At 47.5% G+C, this 12879-nt stretch overlaps 8 protein-coding genes and 1 non-coding gene across 11 annotated transcripts; 4 read left to right on the forward strand and 5 right to left on the reverse strand.

Annotated features, from left to right (window-relative positions):
- Window positions 1-322: 322 nt before the first annotated feature.
- Window positions 323-396, reverse strand: SPPG_10070. The gene has a single exon. It is a non-coding gene; the product is annotated as a tRNA-Ile (tRNA).
- An 87-nt stretch (window positions 397-483) lies between these two features.
- Window positions 484-1757, forward strand: SPPG_02819 (uncharacterized protein). The gene is made up of 4 exons (XM_016751104.1): window positions 484-871; window positions 942-1148; window positions 1210-1326; window positions 1390-1757. Exons 1-4 carry the CDS (start codon window positions 710-712, stop codon window positions 1552-1554), a joined length of 651 nt encoding a protein of 216 aa, XP_016610386.1. The 5' UTR covers window positions 484-709; the 3' UTR covers window positions 1555-1757.
- SPPG_02820 lies at window positions 1541-4577 on the reverse strand. 2 transcript variants are annotated; one of them, XM_016751105.1, is made up of 3 exons: window positions 2204-4577; window positions 1822-2124; window positions 1541-1744 (listed from the first exon to the last, which is right to left on the reverse strand). In XM_016751105.1, the coding sequence occupies exons 1-2, from the start codon at window positions 4209-4211 to the stop codon at window positions 1877-1879; spliced, it is 2256 nt and encodes a 751-aa protein (XP_016610387.1). In that variant the 5' UTR covers window positions 4212-4577; the 3' UTR covers window positions 1541-1744; window positions 1822-1876. The 2 variants fall into 2 exon arrangements, with proteins under 2 accessions (XP_016610387.1, XP_016610388.1); XM_016751106.1 differs by having other exon boundaries at window positions 1541-2124.
- A 460-nt stretch (window positions 4578-5037) lies between these two features.
- Window positions 5038-5761, forward strand: SPPG_02821 (uncharacterized protein). The gene has a single exon (XM_016751107.1). The coding sequence runs from the start codon at window positions 5163-5165 to the stop codon at window positions 5649-5651; it is 489 nt and encodes a 162-aa protein (XP_016610389.1). The 5' UTR covers window positions 5038-5162; the 3' UTR covers window positions 5652-5761.
- Window positions 5762-5884: 123 nt separating this feature from the next.
- On the reverse strand, window positions 5885-6858 carry SPPG_02822 (uncharacterized protein; the record flags this gene model as incomplete). Its single annotated transcript, XM_016751108.1, has 3 exons — window positions 5885-6533; window positions 6615-6724; window positions 6797-6858. The coding sequence occupies 3 exons, from the start codon at window positions 6856-6858 to the stop codon at window positions 5890-5892; spliced, it is 816 nt and encodes a 271-aa protein (XP_016610390.1). The 3' UTR covers window positions 5885-5889.
- Window positions 6859-7877: 1019 nt separating this feature from the next.
- Window positions 7878-8716, forward strand: SPPG_02823. 2 transcript variants are annotated; one of them, XM_016751109.1, is made up of 2 exons: window positions 7878-8156; window positions 8226-8716. In XM_016751109.1, the coding sequence occupies exons 1-2, from the start codon at window positions 8114-8116 to the stop codon at window positions 8468-8470; spliced, it is 288 nt and encodes a 95-aa protein (XP_016610391.1). In that variant the 5' UTR covers window positions 7878-8113; the 3' UTR covers window positions 8471-8716. The 2 variants fall into 2 exon arrangements, with proteins under 2 accessions (XP_016610391.1, XP_016610392.1); XM_016751110.1 differs by having other exon boundaries at window positions 7878-8030.
- On the reverse strand, window positions 8068-10259 carry SPPG_02824 (uncharacterized protein). Its single transcript, XM_016751111.1, has 7 exons — window positions 10083-10259; window positions 9787-10016; window positions 9653-9716; window positions 9507-9586; window positions 9318-9449; window positions 9005-9252; window positions 8068-8945 (listed from the first exon to the last, which is right to left on the reverse strand). The coding sequence occupies exons 1-7, from the start codon at window positions 10204-10206 to the stop codon at window positions 8825-8827; spliced, it is 999 nt and encodes a 332-aa protein (XP_016610393.1). The 5' UTR covers window positions 10207-10259; the 3' UTR covers window positions 8068-8824.
- Window positions 10260-10350: 91 nt separating this feature from the next.
- Window positions 10351-11420, forward strand: SPPG_02825 (uncharacterized protein). Its single transcript, XM_016751112.1, has 6 exons — window positions 10351-10419; window positions 10555-10623; window positions 10681-10820; window positions 10877-10991; window positions 11051-11153; window positions 11211-11420. Exons 1-6 carry the CDS (start codon window positions 10372-10374, stop codon window positions 11306-11308), a joined length of 573 nt encoding a protein of 190 aa, XP_016610394.1. The 5' UTR covers window positions 10351-10371; the 3' UTR covers window positions 11309-11420.
- SPPG_02826 (calcium-binding protein NCS-1) lies at window positions 11309-12574 on the reverse strand. Its single transcript, XM_016751113.1, has 5 exons — window positions 12341-12574; window positions 12236-12260; window positions 11945-12162; window positions 11699-11865; window positions 11309-11624 (listed from the first exon to the last, which is right to left on the reverse strand). The coding sequence occupies exons 1-5, from the start codon at window positions 12402-12404 to the stop codon at window positions 11526-11528; spliced, it is 573 nt and encodes a 190-aa protein (XP_016610395.1). The 5' UTR covers window positions 12405-12574; the 3' UTR covers window positions 11309-11525.
- Window positions 12575-12879: the final 305 nt, after the last annotated feature.

Here is a 12879-nt window from a genome sequence, read left to right on the forward strand (position 1 = left end):
AATCCTGAAACATTGTCTTCCAGAATCACAGCCAAGAAGACCACTTTGGTTCATGCATGCATCTGTGCAATCAACCCGAAAGTATCCGTACGCTAATAACCAAGTGATGTGAGAGTAAAACTGTTGATATAATACCCTGAGACTCCAGCCTTTGAATGTCATTTACAGCAGGGAATACACCGTGGAATTCTCAGTTCCTGCTGCCTCAAGACTTGTGCCCTTGGTTGTCGTAATATCCAACCATCATATGGGAAGAGACATCTTTCCAAAAGGGCAACCAAAACGATCAACCCGTAAAAAAAGTTTGCTGGCTTGCATCCGATGCTCCCTACAGGGGTCGAACCTGTGACCTTGGCGTTATTAGCACCACGCTCTAACCAACTGAGCTAAGAGAGCTGTTGTTTTGTTTGTTTTGGCAATACATAATCATCCTATATTATAATGTCCCAACTGACAACCAGAACGAACGAGATGGCAATGAGGGACTGCGTGCGCATGAAAGCAATTTGTAGCCTCGTCAAATCCCCATCCTAAAACTCTGTCACTCACTTTTACAGCTCATCCAGCTGATACGTGCAGGCCGAGCAAGAGCAATTCCGTCCAGTGACCTCCCATACGCGCTTTAGAGTTCTAGTGTTGTACTGTAGCATTCTGGTGCCTTTGCCAAGTTGATCTGTTTGCACCATCTGCCTGTCCGTTTCCTTTCACAATGTCTGCCACTGCGTTCATGAATCGTACAGCTGGCCGCGCAGTGCGCTCTCATCTTCAGCTCAACCCTGCATCTACTGCCTTCCTGGTTTGTGATATTCAGGAACGGTTCCGGGGTCTCATTTGGAACTACCCTCATGTCATTAACACAGCGTCAAAGATGGTACCTAACCAGCTTCTTCTAGTCAATTTGAGTGTCCCAGGTTTACTAATGGGTTCTCATGTCTCTGCAGCTGGACGCTGCAAAGCTGCTGAACGTTCCGGTCTTGGTAACGGAGCAACATCCCAAAGCACTTGGCCACACTGTACAAGAACTAGACATCAAACAAGCTCGCGTGATTGCAGCGAAGACAAAGTTCTCCATGTTTGTTCCGGAAGTCCAAGAGTTTATGAAAAAAAATCTTGGAGAATCACCGTCCGCGGTGCTATTCGGAATCGAGGTGGGTTGTAGTTTGTTTTCTCTATGCCGCACGCCTACTGACATCGATTGTTGCGCGCAAGTCGCATGTCTGCGTGATGCAAACGGCTTTGGAGTTGCTGGATCATGATGTTAATGTTATTGTCTTGGCTGATGGTGTCTCGTCAATGAATCCTGGCGAAGTAAAGATTGCGATCAACGTGAGTTTAGGAAACTTTCTTTCGCCAAATGTCATAGCCTTGGATTCTGATAGATACGTATAGCGATTGCGAGCTGCTGGTGCCACGGTAGCCAGCTCAGAGTCGGTGTTGTTCCAGCTTATGGGCGACGCTTCCCATGAAAAGTTTAAGGAGGTGTCCAAGCTGGTCAAAGAGTATAAGGACAAGACCACAGGAGCTTTGGATGCGCTCGTGTCAGCAAACTTGTAAATAGGTCCTCCATAGAGGATTACAATCGTTGTTTGTAGTCACTATCGCGTTTGATAGGCAGGTTTCTGATTTCAGTATCACAACGGCCATAGGATCCAGAAAAAACACATTTTGAAGTATTCACATTGCCTGACTTTGTGCAGGGTTTCTTTAATCTAATATGTACCGTAAAAGTGAAGAGAAGGGGAACCTATGAAAACGTTTACGTTGACAGACTGCGTGATTGTCGCGATTGGCGTCATACGGGTATCACACATGGAAGATTACCTCAATGGGTGATGGTTTTCAGAGGTGTTCCACCGATAAACTGAAGTGAAGATGCTCATGCAGTGATATCCAACACACTGCTAGTTTCACCATGCACCTCCTTCTCAATTCTCAATAGGGCCAGCATGAATCCGAGGTTGGGGCTGACCCCCGGCCGCGCTTGCTTCACTTTATCGTAGGCTTCGCGGAGAGTCATTCGCTGGTGGATCACTAAATAAGCTATCACTGTGGTTGCAGAGCGCGACCGACCCGCCTTGCAGTGGACAAATACAATGTTCCTCGGTGAGGCGTGGTGTGCTTGGTCTACCGGTCCCAAAAAGGGTGGAAGATAAGAGTTCTGTATCATCATGACAAGAGTAGAGATTACTTGTGCTGCACTCACCGATCCACTCCACAGCTTCCTTTACGGCATGTTCAATCTCATGCTCTGCGTGGTCCTCTGCCAAACACCATTTGACATCAAATTGCCCACTTTCGTCCACCTTCTTATTCTCTACTTCCTGTGCCATATTGAGTACATGGGTGACGCCCAGCGACTTTAGCTGCTCTACACCGTCCATAGATTGAGGGATCGCATCTGATCCCAGGAGAAGGTACGGCAATACCTCGGAGACGGGCTCAACGGGAGTGGGAAGGGTTGACGGGCCGGGGGAGATAGCTTGCAGGGTACTGGTATGAGGAGAAGAATTGGTCGTGCCTGTGCTGGAGGTGCGAGATTCGGAAATCGATCGACGATGCGTTCCAAAGTAGTTCTGGTTGGAGGCAGGATGTGCGGTGGTAGGTGGGGTCACTTCCTCATGTATGGGAACTCCATGCTGTATGATTTCCGGCAGCTGGAAAGGTTTGGCGGTCGGCAGGGCACTTGCCGGTGGTCCATCCATTGCTGTCGATTTCTCGGCACCGAGACGTCCGTTCGAAACAAGTGACTCCATTGATAATGAAGACAGCCGCTTTTGAGCGGTAACTGATTGTCCTCTTGCTCTGTTCTGAGGTACGAGTTTGGTTGTATTAATGGAGAAGGCAGACTTCTTACGTTGTCGAGAAGCCTCTCCCAAAAGTGCATTGGTCCGCTCGCCACGAGGCGTTCCTGGTTCGGGGGTCAGGCATGGGCTATTGGAGGATGAACTCGGAGAACCTAGGCGTTGATGGTTTCCCGCAACAGCCGAACGGATGTTGAGCGGAGTTAATGGAGGCGCCTGAGTGGTGGGAGTGCCCTTTACTGATGGAGTGGCAGACGGAGGTCGATGGGAAGGATTGATCAGATATGGGGTTTGAGACGAAGACAAACCTTCCTTGTCGTGAGTATCGGTCCCCGTCGTCGACAAAAGACTATCAGCTCCTGCCGCTTCTTGGAACGCTCTAAAGCCGCCGCGGAGATATGTAATTATTGTTCGGCCGGAATATGGTAGTGCGGGTAACTGTCCCGATGGGTCTGTCACAGATTTACGAACCCCAGCATACAGCACATCTTCTGCCAAACCTTTTGCAAGGATGTTGATCAAAGCCCAAGCTTCAGTATCTCTATTGCCCTCCCCCATCTCATCGTCATATATAACGAGTACGCGATCCGAGGACGCCGGTTGCACCGAAGCTGCTATGTCAGGGTTCGTCATTTGTTGCGCGCCATTATCCCTCTTCCAATTCTCGTAGAGCTCCTTGGACTCAGCGCCAGTCAAAAAGTTGGACATCTGAAAACTTGAGACACTCCCGCGCCGGAATCGTTTTAGCATCAGCACTGGCAAATTAACGTTAACAGAACCCTTGATGTGGCATCGTGAAAAGTCGGCCACATAACGGAGATCTATCGGTAGGATTGGAGCACCCAGTGGAATAGGTGATTGGAACGTGCCATTGGTGCTGAGATCGCTGTGATTGTCGCGTCGTCGCTGCAACGCATCAATCAATTCTTGTGCTGTCATTCCCGTTACTCCGTACATTGTAATATCCATCAAATCTGGTGGAAAAGGTGATTCTGGTCGACTCCCATCAGACTCTCCCAATGAAAGCGTAGGCGTATCAGGCCGTGACCGGTCTCCCCCCAATAATCTCAAATCAGCCAAAGCATCTTCAACCATCGACACCGTAGGTGAACACTTTACACTTGACATGTGTCCAATAGGCGCATTATCGTCCCTCTGGTGACATCCAATCCCTTCCGGTGTTCCCAGTCCATGTCGAGAGGACGCCAAAACAGTACTTTGCTGCATCGTATTGTTTAGGCCTCCTCCGGATGAGGAGGACAACGGCCCCTCCGAGGACGGCGCACGTTTTACTGGGCCCTGGTCGTCTATCGACGATGACGCGCTGCGTTTTATACTGGTTGCGAGTGGTGCGTTGCTTGAATTGGACCGCGTGTTAGTGAAGGGAAACGAAGCGGGAAGTTCTCGCATAGTCTTGGGGAAGCTGGCGTAAGGGGTTTTGACTAGTCCAAATAGGGAAAGAATGTTAAGCGTATTGTGCGGGGGATATCAGTTAATCTTGGGGATTGTTGTTTGGGTCGGGCGGTAAATGTAGCTTTCCTTATTTCAGGCACGAGTGAAGTTAAGAATCTGGTTGCAAAGCGATCATGCACTTTCAAAGCAATCTCTTGCGTCAACGGAACTGCCACCGGTGGGTATGCCAGTAGACACAAGGCTACAATGTGAAGTAACAAAGAGCTAGCTCTCCCCTTTCCCTCGAACTCGCCGAAGCATGACCAGGGCGAAACGCCATTGACCGTCACAACAGTGGGGGTTTAGAAGGATCTTTGGTGCATCGTATATTTCTTTGATGGCTATTATTAGCTGCGCATCCTCAGAAAGGTTGCTCTGTGGCGATTACGTAATAAAGAGGACGCGTCCGAGAGTTGAACTTTTTGAGCACAACGGGCATACATCCCAGGTATTTAACTTTGCAGCAATGTTCATATCCTTCCGAATGTTGAGTCGTTCTGGTCGCTAAAGAATGTCAAAGTGCTTCACAATTGTCTCAACGAACCATCATTCTCCATGATTGCGCAGATCGTACATGTCTTGCGCCTTCCACTTGTGTTTCGTGCTCTTGCAAATAGTCTGTGAATCGTGCAATCTTAGCAAAAAACGTCAAGCCCAAGGGTTCGGCGGCGGCCCACTCTTATATTTTTCGTCTGTCACCGCATGAACTTGGTTGCTGTTCACCTTCAAGGGATGAGAGGGGTCGACCGATCGCCAATGACACGCGACCTGGCATGTTTACCTTGCGTGTGACGTATAACGTCACTCTAGGGATCTCCGCAGCTGCCTTGACCCGAGCAGGGCTCCAGGCGGGGATGGGCATATATAAACCCCATGCAATTGAACCCCGACAGTAAGTGACTTCCAAAAATGGCCACCAGAACAGAGCAAGTCCTCTCTCGCAAAGCGTCCATTGAAGCAGAAAAAGTCGGAAAGACATGCGCTCATCTTGAAAAAGATCACACTCAAGCCCCAGAGCTCGCCTTCCAGCACGCGCGCGAGAGGGCCGCGCATGCTGCTGCGATGTCGGCTCACGCAGCCGAAAATTTACACCGCAAGGAAGTTCAAGATGCGGCAAAAATCAACGCTACCCTTGAGAATCTGCGGTCTCGCTCGGAGCATGCTCTGGATGTAGCTGAGCATCACAAGGCAGAGGTATCGCAGCACGCCGCTGAAACCGCCGTGCATCCAGCGAGTTTAGAAGGTGTTGTAAGAAAGGAACAGGAGAACGAGTTGAGGCGAATGGAATTACAGGAGGAGCTGCAACGAAAAGCTGAACAAAGCGAGAGATTGAGGAGGGACAAGTTGGAAGAGGTGAAAGAGAAAGCGAGGGCGTTTGAAAGGCCCTTTGAACATTGAATTCCCGATAACGTTTGGGAGGATGGGAAAGGTGTGAAAAACATTTTAGACAGGACTATACCATTACCCACAAATTGTACAGAAATAAAATACTGAAATTGACGAACCCATTTCTTTGTGAATAGCACTAGCCTAATAGCTTAGCCCTTCTTTAAGCGCAAGGGTGAAATCAATGGTGCAACCGCTACCTTTACAAGCACGAAATCCCAAGCGTACAGCCGAATAATAGCAACCTTCTTCATACACTTGACTGACCCATCTCTATATTCAACCACACATCATCAATCAACTCCTTGTCTAACTCAGCTGTACCAAACAGCGCAATAAGCGTCGCTTTGAAGTGAGGTAAATCTTCCACCTTGACATGCGTTGGTGATTGGGACAAACCGCTTGCATGTTTCCTCTTGAACAACGGCGGTATGGAAGCTGCAAAACGCTTGATAAGAGGAAGAACTGTCTCGCGGTCTCTCGTTCCCCTGTTTGGGGGAATCGGTTCTTGCCCGTGTTCTTCTTTTGAATGATCGTTTTGGACATCCACGATACCGTCCAAAGTATGATACCCCTGTTGGCTTTGCATAGTGCTTTGTGGTTGGATTGTCGATTCCTGTTCACGTCCTTCTCGTTCGCTGCTAGAAACCCTCACATCGGCTGCGGGGACATTTGCATCCACACTGCGGGTCCAGCTTTTTGCATTCTTAGTGGTGCTCTTGTCCGCCGTGTTTACCGACGCAGTGCTCAAGACGTATTGCTCCTTTCCTTCCCGGCCATACCACTGGTTGTCCGGTATGGCCCAGGGTCGATGGATATGCGGTTTTCCCTGCTGGGCGGGCTTTGTACTAACTGAGCGTGGGGACGACCGTACGGGTGATCTAGACTGCAGTTCTGTAAGAGAATATGGAGAACAAGTCGTCTGGAAGTGTCAGTTCATAGTGCCAGAAAGCAAGCTAGCACAGTCCGACGTACTTTTCCACACAATCGCATAAGCTTCTCCAATCTCCTTAAAGACCCTTTCTGCCTCTTCTTTTCTGTGCAAATTTCTATCGGGATGCCATTCCAAAGCTCTCCGGCGGAAACTGGAGGTAAAGAAGTAAGACTTGCGCCTTTTTAAACAGCGACGCCAATGACGGTAAATCACATTGCCTTACGCTTGATTAACTTCTTCAAGGGTAGCCGTTGGCAGAATACCCAGTACCTCGTAAGGCGACATTATCTTACTTGACAAACAAGTATCGCCTTAGATCAATGTGTTTACATGGAATGGCAACCGCATGGGCACCAAATGCAGTTGTAACTGCGGCCTCTGGGGCTTGAGCATCATTTTGAGCCATCCATTGGCGGAGCAGAACCCCGTTTTTGATCAAGGCCTTATCCTAACTGACTATCTGACCTCGTTACATCATTGAATACAAACAAAACGGGGTTCATAGAGAAGATTGGCCATCATCTGTTAAAGCTGTGTTTCGACATCTATCCACTTGGAACCGCTGTTCGCTGCCTCTTTGGTATGTCTGTCCATTCTCTATTGCTCACCTGTCACCAACTGGCTGCCTCCTAGCCTGATGATAAAAGAGCTTGAAGTCTCATTTCAGCTGGTTTTATAACGGCCCACCTCCATCACATCTCTAACCTAAAAGCATATACTTCTCCATAAACATTTTGATCATCATCATTTGCGGAATGGCAATTGAAGCCGCCCAGTGCATTATGAATCCTACTGGCAATGTTCTTCCATAAGCACATGCAAACATATGTGTGTTAAGGGAAACCATGAAAACTCAAAGACAGCCAAGTAAGCAAAGGAACTTGGACAACTTGTTCGGATTCTGATGCGTGGGGGACAATATGTTGATCTGTTTGAGTATGCCTCCCGAAACAAACTACTCTTATTCGCAGATGTACGAAATCCATCACTTTTGAGAGATAATCACGCACACTTTACTCCGACCTGTTAAAATCCAGCTCAATAAACAATAACCGATCACATTGGGATCAGGACGTTTAGTGTCGATTCGGCCAGCATTCTCTGGTAGTTTGAAGTTATTATCCAGCATTCAGCTAATGACTCTATCGTATATTTAACCCTCCTGGATTAACAGATATCATCACATATTGCAAATTCATTGGAAACGCCGATCGAAAGCTCAAGTAGTCATCGTGTGAACACAGCGCGCCGATCTAGTTGTCACGCTAGTGGCACAGCTCCAGTTGCTATAAAGTTGAAGGACGAGTTCATTCCGCGCATTCCCAATCCCTCTTGTACGCTGAACAACGATTTGCCGTAAGTAATTCAGCAACGGTTCGCGCTCGCCAAAATGGTCAAGACAATTTCCACCATATCCGAATTCAATGAAGTCATTAAGACTGGCAACACTGTCATTGGTAAGCCAGTTCATCTTGAGATTGTGCGGTATAGGGTTTCATATTTGCGCTCACGAAGAAGCAGGGATGACTGACTTACGCTCATGACTTTACCCTTTTTATGCCATTCCACATATATTCCAGTTGGTGTGTATTATTACCCGTTGACGAGCACGTCGTCGAGCTTATTTTTCTGATACGCAACCCACCTATCAGACTTTTATGCCACTTGGTGCGGTCCTTGTAAGATGATATCCCCAAAATTCGAAGCTTTTGCGCAAAAGTATACCAAGGCCACATTCATCAAGGTGGATGTCGACGAAGTACCAGAAGTTGCAGAACAAGCTAGTATTCGCGCTATGCCTACCTTTCATATTTACCAGAACGGAGAAAAAATTATAGAGATCGTGGGTGCGGACCCTTCTCGTCTTGAAGCTGAAATCAAGAAACACGCTGCATGAAATGATCTGGAGGTCGTTAGATATTAGATACCTCTTATATGAACCGGCTTTGAACACACTGAAACAAGTTGGTGTCAGTATCGAATACCACTCGCTACCGGTTCATACTTGCTTAATGGAGTTGAGTCACATATTTGCACTGCCGTTGATGTCGCTCTTCCGTGCTGGGGTCGGAGCTTGCTTCAATGTGGTAAAAAGAACCGCTGAGGTGGAAACACGATATTACCCCATCGTACTATATTCAAGAAGGTACAGCAAGTGCCGAGCCTAGGCGTCTCAAAGAAAAAGATGAAAGGCGAGCATGGCGCAACCAGTGGCAATAATAATACAATACTGCCGCGCGCCCGTATCTTTTTAGTGGCCAGACTTCCGCCTGTAATCTTCAGGAGAACGTGATCGTCTTCTGTCACGCTCTTCCTTTGACCCTCTGCGATCTCTGTCGTAGTCCCTATCGTAGCGCGAACCGCGTCGACCGCTGAAAGTAAAGGGGATTAATGGAAATTCCCTGTCGCGACATCCATCCTCCAAACATACCCGTCGTAACCACGGTCATAACCTCCACGCGGCTCGTAGCCACGGCGTTCATAGCCTCGATCATGGCCGCCGCCACCACCTCCACCACGCCGGTCGCGGTCGTAACTGCCTCGATCATATCCCCCTCTATCATACCCTCCCCGCCTGTCACCATAGCCATAACCCCCGCGATGTCCACCGCGTTCCCCAAATCCTTCCTTTTTCATTTCGTCCACCTTATCTCTAATTTTTACAAATCCAAGATGCATCTGAGAAGCAATGAAGATCACGTTAGACTTTCACATGCAGAACACGCCCAGAGATATCTGCATACCTTCCCTCCAAAATGATCGGCTAAGCGTCGATCACTATCAAAAATCGACAAGTACGCTGAGCATACTTCGCACACTCGGAGCTTTTGCTGTTGTGAGTTTCCTTCGCTACCCGTAATTTGTTTAAGCTCCCGCTGTTGACAAGTTTAGCATATTGCTGGCAATGAGATAAAAACACATAGTAGTCTCACCTCCTTGTCGGCTTTCAGCTTTTGGAGGTCTTCCACCTTGTTCATGACTTCCATCGACTCTGCAACTTTCCCCTCTTCGCCTAGAGGTGAGTGAAAAATACTCGAGTCAGCTGGATATATGTCATATAGCAACACACACTGCTCACCTAACGTTTCCACCTGTCCCGTTAATGTAGCAATCTCGTTTGTGAGGTCACCAACTTCTCGCATCTAAAAGCACACATATAGACACTGAGTCAAGATTTCGGGAATTGGCCGCGACCTTTTAAGCGCAACTGACCAGCTGGACTGCTCTGGCATCCTCAGGTGTTTTGTCTAGCCTTCTTTGAGCAGCTTGCACCTTACGGTCACAATCACCGACAAACTCTGAGAGGTTATGGAACCACTCTTCTTCATATCCCGGGTGACCTTCTTTCCTAGCCTTCTTGTATTCTTCCAATAGTTTTTCAGAATGGGATTTGGTACACGGGCCGATATCCATTTTTGTATTTGTGAATAGGTCGTGTGGACCTAGGATAGAATATACTCGTCAGTGAACATGTGGACACACGCTGATCTAAAAACCCGTCATCATACATAGTCCACACAAAAAGTTTCTGCACACGGTTGTATCAGTGAATTTGACATTATCTGGAGTGCCGCCAAGGGCCTCCTTTCCCATGAGAGCTTCAAGAAGCTTCCGTTGTTCTGCTGCAGACATGGCGCTGACGATGGGAATTGGGAGAGAATATTGTAAAAAGTGCGAAGTTGGACAAAGTGTAGCCTGCGCTTGGTTTTCGCTGTTGCTTGGTAACCGCAATGGTTATTAGCTTACCAGCCTCCCGTACTTGGGACCGCGACTTTGGGCTTTAAGTATCTGGGAGTAATGGAACCTCCGATAACATACTATACAAAAGCAGAGTACATTGAGACGGTAGGGCTTTCTTGTTGGTGTGTGGTTGAGTGTTTGATGGCCAGTGCGTACGCGCAAACAGGGGATGGGAGTTATGGATGAGCAATTTGAGACGGTAGTCGACGAGACTGACTCGACGATTGGTTCAATAAACAGGACACTGGAAACAAAGTCAGTCGAAAGTCAGTCATCTGCGGAAGTCAGAATATTGTTCTAGGAGGCAAGGTATGCGTACAATTATGTATTTATCGCTCTTCCAATTTCCTAAACCTTATCATTTAGACCATTATCCAAACGGAATGCATTGTTCGCGGTGACTTGCGCCGAACGGGAGGGGGACACGCTGTTGTCATTGCTATTGGGCGATACTGTCTGTTAAGCCAACGATGTATCTTGCGGCCTCCCTATAAAACCTACAAAGGGTATATACGGACGCATCTGTTTCAAGGGACTTCCAGCTAACCTCGTAATGGTATAGAGTCTTCAACTACTACCCAATGAAGATAGGTGACCACGTTGTTATTGGGGAAGATAGCGTTGTAGAAGCCGCTCAAATAGGATCACATGTACATATCGGCAAAGACTGCGTAATCGTAAGTGGGCGAGGACAATCCCAGCACTTGCATATATCTGACGGTCAAAATACGCACAGGGACGATTTGTAATCATTAAAGACTGCTGTAAAATACTTGATGGAACTGTTATTCCACCTAACACAGTTATCCCATCGTTTTCAGTATACGGCGGAAATCCAGGTAAGTTGCTAGAGGTTTGCTCATCGCATAGGATACGCGCCTAACGTGCTAACTTAGGGAGGCTTGTTGACGAGCTCCCCGAATCCACGCAAGAATTGTACGAAGCCCGAACGAAACAATTCTATTACGAAAAATTCATAGCCGAGCACGCATAGTGAACGTTGTGATACCCATTTCAGAGTTGCGATTGTACATATATTGTATTTAAAACGGGTTGGTAAACCCATTGTTTGATGTCGTGAATGTGGCGATTGTCCCTTTATCCAACCTCTCCATTCTCGGGTGACATCGAATCCACGGCACTTTGTATGCCGTGAGGAACGTAAACTACCTATATTACATGTTCTTGCTGCCCGCTGAAACTCCCACGCTTTATACAAGTCCATCATACAGATTCAGCGCTTGCACAATTGTTGGGTCTTTTTGAGACCCTTTTCTAAACTCCTCCATGTCCAGTTTCCCGTCCTCGTTCTGGATCAACGACGAAACGGCGCATGAATATGACGATGGACACCAGGGATCGAAATAAAGCACCAAGCACTTACCGTATCCATCAAGGTAAAAATCTTCTCTACCCGTTTGTCTGGTGTATCTTCATCTGGCGGGAGTTTGACCATATTTCCCACCATTTTGTAGATTGCTTGCACGATCTTGAGCATTTCCTCCCGTGTAATGTATCCATCATTATTTATATCATACAGCTTGAATGACCCTGCGCGGAGAAAAAAACAAAACAAATTAGATTCGTTTGCCATGCGCGCGAGACTGACCAACGACTCAACGTCACGTACAAACTAGCTTCTGATCCAAATTGCCGCGCGACGTCACCGACAATGCCGATATGAATTCCTCGAAATCAATCGACCCATTCTTGTTTTCGTCAAAAACGTTGAAAACGTGGTCCGCAAACGCCGAGGAATCGCCGAAAGGAAAGAACTGTTTGTAGATTTTTTGGAATTCGGTTCGGTCTAGGGCCCCTGACGGGCAGTCTTTCATAAAGCCCTTGTACCTACAATAGAGATTGGCAGCCGATGAATGATGGATATCATACAGATCGTCACCTGTCTGTCCAAGGAACTTACCACTGCTGCAGCTCTTTCTTGTCAACTTGTCAATGATGCAACATGTCAATCACCATTCCGTATTTCCCAATCATCACAATATCTAAAGCAACAAGAGGCACTCACAGTTGGTACACCGTTGCAGCTCTTTGAGCTGCTCCTGACTCAGTTTACTGTGCGATTTTCCCATGTGCTTTTGGTTCCAGCTCTGGAGCTGCTCCTAACTCTTGTACGCTGCTTTTTATACTGTCCGTCTTTGCTAGTCACAATCTCTAGCGTCCCAAAAATACAACGAGATCGTATGGAAATATCTCTTTTGGATATCCGGCCGACAGTTGAGATGCCTTCGTTTAAAAGAAAGGCCAAGCCCAAAAGCGGGGAGTCAAAAACAACGCGTGCTTAGCAGGTGAGTAATCCTCAAACGCACGGATTACCAACCGTTGTCATTAGCGTTTTTAAGATATTTGTCAAGTCGATTTCCGTTGACGATTCTTGTAGCATCGAACAGCATCAATGTGTAGAATAATGCTGGTGCTTATTGTTTTAAACATCATCTCCGCAGTCCAGCGCCGTCATCCTTCGATGGGCTTGCCAGTCTGAGATAATAAAATCTCAACATTGTACTCGTCGGATATAGTTCAGCATCTCTTTTATCCTCACAGCAG

Source organism: Spizellomyces punctatus (assembly GCF_000182565.1).
Source record: "Spizellomyces punctatus DAOM BR117 chromosome Unknown supercont1.4, whole genome shotgun sequence".
In the NCBI taxonomy this organism is placed as follows: Eukaryota; Fungi; Chytridiomycota; class Chytridiomycetes; order Spizellomycetales; family Spizellomycetaceae; genus Spizellomyces; species Spizellomyces punctatus.